Source organism: Vanessa cardui, chromosome 20 (genome assembly GCF_905220365.1).
Source record: "Vanessa cardui chromosome 20, ilVanCard2.1, whole genome shotgun sequence".
Taxonomy (NCBI): domain Eukaryota; kingdom Metazoa; phylum Arthropoda; class Insecta; order Lepidoptera; family Nymphalidae; genus Vanessa; species Vanessa cardui.
This window is the reverse complement of record NC_061142.1, coordinates 520,527-531,043: the sequence shown is the minus strand read 5'-3', so window position 1 is coordinate 531,043 and position 10,517 is coordinate 520,527. Positions and strand designations below refer to the sequence as shown.

General features: G+C 38.1%; 2 protein-coding genes across 6 annotated transcripts in view; one reads left to right on the top strand and one right to left on the bottom strand.

Annotated features, from left to right (window-relative positions):
* Nucleotides 1-387: 387 nt before the first annotated feature.
* Nucleotides 388-5,516, top strand: LOC124538646 (putative inactive tyrosine-protein kinase Wsck). Its single transcript, XM_047115774.1, has one exon. It carries the CDS (start codon nt 634-636, stop codon nt 2,815-2,817), a length of 2,184 nt encoding a protein of 727 aa, XP_046971730.1. The 5' UTR covers nt 388-633; the 3' UTR covers nt 2,818-5,516.
* The window catches only part of LOC124538647 (RNA-binding protein Pasilla), a 52,130-nt gene continuing 46,976 nt past the window's right edge, over nt 5,364-10,517 (bottom strand). For 3 of the 5 annotated variants that reach the window (XM_047115775.1, XM_047115776.1, XM_047115778.1), the window contains 2 exons: nt 9,557-9,784; nt 5,364-9,378 (listed from right to left, as the gene is read on the bottom strand). In XM_047115775.1, coding sequence (XP_046971731.1) covers nt 9,158-9,378; nt 9,557-9,784 — 449 coding nt within the window. In that variant the 3' untranslated portion in view covers nt 5,364-9,157. The remainder of the gene's footprint in view (nt 9,379-9,556; nt 9,785-10,517) is intronic. The other 2 variants (XM_047115777.1, XM_047115779.1) reach the window with 2 other exon arrangements.

Below are 10,517 nucleotides of genomic sequence, written 5' to 3'. Positions count from 1 at the left end.
AACTGAGTTGCCATTTTAAATATTTTATGTAATTATAGAAATTTTCAACATAATATTTTATTACTTGGTATATATTTATAATTATAATAATATATATTTACCAACTAATGAACTATGAAATTATTATTCGCTACCAAATTGATTATTGGTTAGCCATATTTTCTTAATACTACAAATAAAGCAAAAAAAGAGGTTGAAAGAAAAGTTAGTTTTACATTACGTTTAAATTATTATAAGACAAACTTTGTTAATCGTTTATGACAAAAATATTCAAAATTCAAAATAGGTCTATAATAATAATATATCTTTTAAGAATTAGTTTACCCTAAAATTTACCGATGCTAATTTACTTTTAGACATCTAGTCCTTTCATCACTAGTCTGATGTCATCTTAGTAACGACAAATTATTATTAATGTGAAATGTCACAATAAATAACCGAAATGCGGTTCGGTTCCGCATCGTGATTTATCGATTAAACTATTTAAAGAAAAAAGACAGACTGAAATTAAAAGCTTACTTATGATGCAGATGAAGTTAAATAATATTTTAATTAGAATTTATTTTATCTGATACAAAATGTGCCAGTGTACTCATTAAAAGTTAAACACTGAGTCAGTAACGGGTATAAACAATGGAACGCCCAAGTGTATTAATTGCAGCAATAATATTACTATATGTTAAATGTATAAATTGTGATCGTGGAGACTATTTAGGCTGCTATAAGTTCAAAGAGGATGTTCTAAATACTCATACAGGACAGTCTGTAGATGTTTGCCTATCAGCATGCGAGCAAGTGTACTACAAATACGCTCTAATTGGAAACGAGTCCACCTGTTTCTGTGCTAATGATCCCGGTCAGTTTGTACTGGGACCGGAGTCGTGTGATACGCCGTGTCCGAAGAACGAGACGCAAAAATGTGGTGGAGAAAATGCAGCCAGCGTGTACGATACGGAAGTAACGACGCCCGGTCCGCCGATGTCGATAGATATCGTTAACATAACAGAAACAACAGTGAGAGTGCAGTGGACGAGTCCTCAAGCCTATACACGTATCACAGGATACATAATAACAGCAACTATTTTAAAAACTTATGCGGACTTTGTTATAATACCATTGGAATGGAGAGTGTCTAATGAAACATTTCAATCTGAACTACCAAATCTTCAGCCGGGTTCTACATACAGTATAAGTGTTGCAGCTGCAAACTACGAAGAAATTGGTGCAAATATAACTTTGCAGGCTGAAACCATTATAGGCACACCTGACCCAAGCCCGCCTGATATTGTCATGCTAGAGAGACGTGGGGGCCAAATGTTGGTTCACATTCCGGAAGCAAAAAATGTCAATGGACCTGTGTCAATGTACAGAATAGTTGTATCAATTGAATTATATCAGCAAGGTTTCATAACTGAAAATTTAAGCAATTTTTCATATGCTAGTGAACAAGGTTTGCCATATTATATAACTGCAGAGTTAGATCCAGAAGATATTAAAAGTAATTTTATTATTGGTGACAAAACTACATACAATGGGTTTTACAATGCACCATTACCGTTAACAAATGATATTGAAGTTTCTCTTGGTGTGGTAAGTGCCAAGAATCATGTTAAGAAAATTAGATATGCTGAGTCAACAAAGAAAATAATACTGAATATAAATGAGCCAGAAGAAATGTCCCCCATGGTGGTAGCGCTGGGGGCGGCCATTGCCATAGGTATAGTGCTGCTGTTGATAGGAATTGGGTTCCTTATCATACTTCGCAAGAGAATCCATATGGTCCGCATGCAGCGTGGCTCACAGTCCATGCCACTTAGTCTCAGTGAACCATGCTTGGAGATAGAAAATTCTGGATTTCTACAGGATGAGGATGAAAGAGTGGATTACTATGGTAATCTTAAACGTAAATTGTGGAATATTCCAAGAAATCTGATTGACATAGATATATCTTGTGTAGTTGGATTAGGCAGCTATGGAAAGTTCACAAAAGGGAAAGTGCAGCAGCATGGTGCTCAAACTTCTGGGCTTGTGCAGGTCATATTGGACAGAGAACTGGAGAAATCTGATAAGAAACTTATGCTACAAGAGTTAGATTTGTTAATTAAGTCCAGTGAGCATGATAATATAATTTCTTTAATTGGTATTTGCGAAACGAATACAACTCTCTTTGTAGTTCTACAGGACACTAAAACAACTCTTAAGGAAATGCTTCTACAAAGTAGACACAGGGATCTGCAAAACAATAAGTTTTGCCTAATTTCTGAAAATAAAGCCCTGCAGATCTGCCTCGAAGTAGCTTGTGGTATGGAATATTTGCAAAGTAAAAAAATTGCGCACAAAAAGTTAAGTTGCCGTAATATTGTAATAGGGGACAATGGTGTTGCTAAAGTAGCAGGGTTTGGGCTGTCTCACATTCGTCCTCTGCATGAAACACCAGATTATACTCGATGGACCTCACATGAAATGCTCAGACAGACTAGATTTAATCCCAAGGCAGACGTCTGGTCATTTGGTATTCTTGTGTGGGAAGTTTTTACCATAGGAGCTACTCCTTATGCTCACACAGGTAGCAAAGATGTTGCAGCTAGAGTCTTGAGGGGAATGAGGCCCTCCCAGCCATCATATGTTGGGGATGAACTCTTCCAATTGTGTTTACAGTGCTGGCAAGTTGATCCAGATGAAAGGCCCAGTTTCTCATCTCTTTTAAATGAACTGACCCCATTTGCAGAAGGTCCTGGCACTAGATGTCTCAGTTTCACGCACTATAATGGATTTAATTACGAACCTCATGTGCCACAGTATGAAATTGTTTCATAGTATTATTCTCAATCCTATTGACTACACCATTGTAGTTTAAGTTACAAAAAAATCTTAAACACTAATAAGTATACATGTTTTGTATATATACATATTTTCTTGATCATCATTCTGAAATTGAAACGAAGTAATGGTGTAGTCATTGCTATATATATGCTTTTAAATTATAAGTTTAAAATTTATAATCCAAAGATTTGCTTCTGATTATAACTGCCAGAATTAGATTTAACATACTATTGATTCTCAGTTTATTCTCAATATGTTACTAATCTCACTCTCGAAACTTGTAATCTTATTTATAATTATAACAATTAAAGAGAACATGTATATTATATGGAAGTCTAAAAGCAATAACAAATATTTCCCAAATATAGTGAAAATGTCGCCCATACATCCTCTGAAATGTAATTTATACCATTGTGTCATAGTCGCGCGCTTTTTTGTTACTGGTTTATCAATGTTATAGACATTCTTTTAAAATATTATTCTTAAGCCCACATCTATTTCCCAAGTTTATCTATGCTTTCTACTGGTTTTACAGTCTCTTTGCTGAGATACAGCTAGATAAGTATGCAGCTATATGGGTATGTCCTATATTAGTGTTTATTGCTCCTCCAAATTTATGTTTTATTTTTCCCTCCTACATTTTGTCTATGTTCACGATTTTCTTCTCTTCGGCCAGTGAGAGAATTACGTTATATTCTTTTAACACACCAGAGAGAAAGGCCATGACTGGATCTGTTTAACAAGAGACTTCGATTTTTAGTGCCATGGCAATTTCTCTCATTCAGTTCTGAGTAAAGCATTGGTTTCGTTAGACATGCCCTACCTTCCCTGTGAGAAGTCCAGTTTACCATTCATATATTGACTTCATCTGACTGTTTACCTTTTGCTCTCCTCGAGGAAATGTCCTCGTAATGAGGATCTGTCACATTAAGTGTTACCTTATATTCTATATGATCTGATGTAGTTTGATATTATTTTATCTTTGTTAAATACTCCAATAAGTTATTAGTTAGAATTTTATTATTGTCAATATTTATAACCTTAAAGACTTACATGTCGAGCATAATGCCAATGTGTATTAACTATTAAGTTTGTTGGTGTCTTCCCACCACTTGGGTTTACAACAAGTCTTACCTCGGAGCAGTGTTGGTTTCTTATTTCACTAGTAATCTTACGTCAGTTCACCTTTCACCTGGCTTAGTCTTAGCTGGTCTCTCTGGGTTTAGTATTTTAGATTAATTCGCTTCATCTTCTTTTAGATCTTATACATAGATAATTTAATAGTAAGCTTTCTATAACAGTAACACATCCCCATATACAGAGATTAGGTTTTGTGTTCCTGGATTAATCTAAGCCTTAAAAAAACGTGGCTTAACCCATTCTTATATAATATTCAGAAGGATATATTTTTTGTTCAGTTAGTTATGTTTTAATAGAATTTGACTAAACAATTATACAATACAACATATTAAATAATATAAATTAATATATTGTTCCATAAAGGCGTTGCGCGAGCAATATGTCTTGCAAATAAAACAGGTTACCAGTTCTTCACATGCTTTAATCAGCAAGTTTTATTTCTTACGAGTTTTGAATGTGTAATATTGATTATTGTATAACATATATGTTTAAAAACTATAGCTTTAAACATTGTATAGTATTATCTCGTCTAAAACAATCGATTGTATGCATTTTATGTGTTATGACAAAAAAATGACAAAAGAAAGACTTATTTAACATTCAAGCTTTAGTGAAATAGGAAAAGAAAAATCATAAGATTTTGTTCTTTATTGAGGTTTATATTATAAGGAGAGGAATCTTATTTTACAGCCAATTTCTAAATTTATGAACAAACAAATTTAGTACAGGGCAACCTTGTTTGGTTTCCCGTTTCCCACACACAATTGTACTTATTATTAAGACTCATTTAAACTGTATTGTCTGTAATGTGGAAGAATATAAATTACTATTACTGTTATAAAGTGGGATTATCCAATGTGATCAGTGATAATCCAGATTTTAGTTACAAATACTTAATCTGACTCATCCCTAATTGAAGCTTTGTCTTAAAGTTAGATTTCATCTGTAAGAAAGACCATATGGTCTATGTACTGAGGTACTAAGCAATCCCAATATAAGGTACATCGTTTGTTTAATGGTTTTGCCAGTTAATATAAAAGAGTTCTAGCTAAGAAATATTGTAACTTTTGAAGACACGGCAGACTTTTGTTAAAGATAGCAGTAATAACATGCACATACAGTGTACAATAGTGTACTTAATATTTATTTAAATGTACCTTTCTCCTTTACAGGACTCTGTGCGAATAACCATTCCATTAATGTACTTAGTTTTTAAGAATATGTAATATTTTTATTTGCTGTACTTATTTTATACACCTAAATGTTGTCATTCCGTCCATGTATTTTTATATGAATCTCATTTATGTAATGATTTAGCTTTTACACACCGAGAACTAATAAATATTTATAGAGAGCACATTTGTTTCATTGTCAAGCAGGGGAGAGTGATTAAAACAAACTTTCATCATTTTGCATTTATTTAATGTTAATATAATAATTATAGACAATGTTCAAGGTACCCTTTAATTGGTTTTCGAGCTTTTAACACTAAGACATTGTAACCTTCATATTGACCTCTTATCTTTTACGATATTGCAAAATAACAATAATTAGAAAATCATTTCGACGATACAAACTAAACAATTATTACACTTTGACTAAAATATAGCGAATTTTAAATTCAAAAACATTGCATTTTAAAAACTTAATTAAATTTAATTTCTCGTAAATAACATTTGCAGACCCGTTTACGATAAACCAAGTTAACAAAAAATAAAATAATAATAATAAAATATTATAATTCCATCATTGAATCTGTACAGCAACAAATGTATCAACATATGAAATACATAACGTACCGAGTCGGTCTATACATACTTATAATACGCAACAAGGTACAATTCAATAGAATTAGTTTAACATATCAATCTCAACTTGTGTAAAGGTGATGAGACGCCGGTCCGCCGCCGCGACTGCGACGATCCGCGAGCCGAGTGAACAATTTAATGACAATAAACAATATATTACAAATATTCCCTACCGCTTGGGACGCGTTCGTGACGATGTCAATATGCGCGAGTTGATTCCTCAGTCTTTAATAAATTGATGACAATGAGCAAGGAGAACGTAAATGAAACGAATGCTATGCAATTATATACAGACAGCGACGTCGCGCGTGCGGCGGGCGGGCCGTCCTATGTTGAGTTCGACTTGAACGCACAGCCATGTTCCTACCAGAACCGAACCTCGCCTAGCCTAGCGCGCCCGACGGCTGCGACCTTCACTTGTATACCCACTAAACTACCTACATAGTAATTACAATAAACCACTCTATCAACAAATTCAACAACATTTAGCTATTAAAATTAAAAGGAGGATGAGGGGCGCGGACGCCGAGTCGCCGCCCGTCCGGCTCGACATTCCTACTCCGAATTTAGTTAAGTGTAATACGAAGAATGATAACTAGCTACCTTAGCCTACGACATCGAAAACTCTTACTCGTAACAGCGGTAGACGCCGACGTCTACCGGAAACACTAAACAGACTCAACCGCGGTGCTTTCTCTACGATTCGTCCGTTGCGAGTGGCGCCCGACGTGGGGCTGCGGGGTGCGGCGGGGCGCTGCTACTGGGCTACAAGCGTGCGAGTGGGCCGGGTGGCCCGAGTGGACCGAGTGAGCCGAGCCGGCGTGCGAGCACGCATAATTGTCAGTATCACAGAAACAGTATTAATCCTTGTCCTCGTCCGCGCCGAGACGCGTCGCTCTGTTGGCTCGTTACGCGAAGGTCGGGACGACTTTTCACTATTTATTATCTCTCCACGCGATAAAATTTTAATTCAGATAATGTTACCGCACTAAGAATTATTATTTTGTTATTCACGATAATATACTCTCAAATATTGTAACAACTTCAGTATAACAACGTTAACATTTTTTTTCCAGTATTTTAATTAAAATTATCTATACATACCCCAATGTATTGTTTTAATCCACAATATGATTAATTTAACTAACTAGAATCGAATCAATAACTTGAAACCTTCGAGATGTTCTTTACAGTGTCCCTATCGAATAGTATATAATATAATTAGTTTTAATGTGAAATTGCGATAAGATAAATTTCAGTAAATACATCTCGGATTAGTACTTTAAGAGAATACGATAACACGGCTAGAAATCTATAATAATTCAACAATCTAACATCTGGTGTAAAGCTTTCGATAAGTTTATACTAAGTTTACGGAAGATACGGAGAAACATCAGATGGAATGTCTTTGTCGGTTAGTCGGAAACATTGTAAAGAACAAATCAAACAACAATGAAGGGAAGATGAAACTTAGAAGTAGTGTAGATGCGAAGATAAGTTACTCGTCTATAAGATACTCCCCAGAGCTCGCCCGAAACGAAAGAGTCGCTACGTCGCCCAAGGCCCGCGAGGCGCCCGCGGACCTTTGTTTCCGAATAATTGACGTAATCACTTACACGTACTGACTAATCGAGAAAAATTTCAATAAAATTGAGCTTGTAAAATCGACTTAACAGGCAATACGCGTCGGGTGGCTTGCGCCGTACTCCCGCAGGCTCGCACGCTCGCGAGGCCGCGGCCGCTCCTGCATCCGAAGTCGCGAACATGTGAGACCTTATAATTGACACGAGACAAAATCCGTACCTACCCCCGAATATACATATAGTAAGATGAGAAAGTCGAAAAACACCAGAGAGTTCGAACAGCGTATCTATAATACATTTTAAAGATTGAATATATACTAGGCTAGCTACTTTAATGAAACTACGATGTAATGTTACCTACATAACACACGTATAATATTACACCAGTAACAACCACAACTTGTTATCGAGATGTCGTTGGACAGTTGCAGATACAACAATATAATTATTTATATTTCTCAATCACGTTTGTATGAGGTCACGGCGTCACTAACGTCTTCGTCGTTTTGTTACGACTTTCAAACTGAGAATCATCTCTCAATTCCTTCACTTATGAACTATGCAATAGTTTTAAGCCGATTCGTATATATTTATTATGTGGTAATATTCATTTGTACTTCATTCCTTCCTGATAGGTGATCGGCGCCGGAGGACATCATCGCGCCGGTTTCGGACGAACACTGAAAACCTGCTCGGACCGTCCGAAGCAGGCGAACTACTTAGTAAACCTAAACTATATCCTATCTCCTTTATTTCCGAATGAGACGCCCTCGAAACCGAGGCGGATGATGTTTTAAAACCAATATGCATTGTTCAAAATTGGCGCCCAACGTGGGACCGCAGCACGGTTCCTATCCTTCTATCTACGTCGATGGCACTTCTGAGGTAAGCGAACAACTAAAACTATTATCCGAAGGATGTTTCGTGACCTCGGAACTACGCTAAGTCGTAACCGACACGAAGTACCTTGACAATGTCGAAAATAAAACAATCACAGCTTATATTATTATGTTCATTATCTCTACGGAGACAGAGCCCACGCCCCGACGGCCGTGGCGCTCAAAAATAAACTATCGTTTTAATTAGATCATAACTGTAAATAAGAATATTTAATATTGTCTTCTCGAATAATATATAGAAATCTGCATTAAAACCTTTAAAATATATAACTTCTCTACTATTATGGACATGCATCTTTTATTATTAAAATTGTACTTATATTTTAAGACGAAAAATTTAGACCGACGAAGAGACGAACGACTACGTGAAATAATATATTATAAACGTATAAAAAATAAAGATCTTTAACGCGAGAAAACAGGAATGAAAACAATCTCTTAACGAAGATCCGAGACGCGTTCGTGTCGACGGTTCAAAAATAAATTCAACGAATAACATTTCATTGCACATTACATAGAATTTCAATGTCGAGAGTTAAAATTAAACACCAACTTTGGTTAAGTCGCCTCTCGGCCGGCCGGGCCTCGCCGCGGCCGGCCGATACTACACTCCGATCTACATCTAATTACGTCAAGTACACTAAAAAGAAATAACTTATCAATGGTAACATTTACAATGAAATCAACTTCGTAAATAAAACGTACTCGGTGAACGATATAAAAATAAAAACGTGTATGGAATAGGAATTTCCGTGATAGGAGATTATCACAATGGTATCGACTCCGACACGTAAATAGCAATAACACTTGCAACACTAAACCTATACATGCGTAAAATCAATATACATAAGACTATGTACCAGGTAACCGCGCAGGCGGCGCGCGTGACTAGAGGGGGGGGCGGCTACTGCATGAGGCCCGAGATGGCGTTGTGGCGCGTGCGCTTCAGCTCCTCCTCCTGGATCTTCTGCTCGATGAGGTACTGCGCGTTGCTGATGGCGGTCTGCGTGCCCGTGATGGTGACGATGCGGTTGCGCGTGCCCGGCGCGAACGTCCCCTTCTTGGAGATTTGGATGTTCGCGCCCGACATCTGCTGGATCTCGACGAGGCTGCGACCGCCGGGGCCTGGAACGGTTTCGCGGGAGCTGTCATGTCTCTGTCTCTCGGTCGACGTGCCATTGCACACGCAGTAGAGAGAGATCATTAATTTAAAATTAAATTAAAATCTTTTTTGATTGCAATTCAATTTCTGCTATGATAATGTTACAGAAAATTACAGAATAATATGATGAGCAATAAATACCCAGGATGGCCCCGACGATGACCTCGGCGATCTCCACATTCTTGGAGTCCTTGGCCCCCGCGTCGGCCGGCGTGGGGCTCTTGGAGAGCGGCAGCAGGCCGGCCGAGGGGAAGCCCACGCCGCCCGACAGCGAGATGGGCGCCACGGCTGGGGGGCGAAGCGCCTCGAATGCAACCTCCGCGAAACGCTCTAAGGAGCCGCCGCGCGCGCCGCCTGCGGACGCGTCACCTGATGCGAGCCGAGCCGAGCCCCGCTTACATTAGAACGTTTCGCGCTGTTGCGGACAACACTCGGGTTAGCGGCCGCCGCACAGCGCGCCGCTCCGGGAGATGCTAATGCACGAGCGGATCGCGAATTTTTCCCCGTTTCTGGTTTTGTTTTGGAAAAATTTGGAAAACGTTTCTACTCGGAGGGCCTCGGTCACTCGAAAGTCGCTCGGAGGGTATCGACATTCGCGGGAGCCTCGCGATTCCGTGAAATTGCGATTCGGCGCCGCGAATTCGAACGTTACTCAATACTTTAGTACACACTGAGTTAACGGAGTGAGTCTCCGCACAGATCGTTCTAGGACACAGAGATTCATCTAACGGGGTAAGTTTAAAGCCAATTACCAAAAGTGTTACAGACACGAAAAAAGAAAACTCGCAAATAAAACGTCCACCAGCATAACCCAGGTGACTAGTACAGCACGACTCGTGACTTATGACTCGGAGTCTAGTATGCAAGGATAGCGGCAGCGCTGTGGTGCGGTCGAGAAGATATGTCAGTGCGATGGAAGGAACAACTTCTGAATATTTCGTACGAGAGCTCATGATCGCAAAGTTCAACGTTTGACAGTTATATTAATGTTCTATCAATGATAAAAAAATTAAAAAAAAGATACCTTTATAATTATAATAAGACTAAAGTTGATTATATTTTCGTGTCAGTTTCTTAATTTCAGCATCGGATGGTCACAAGT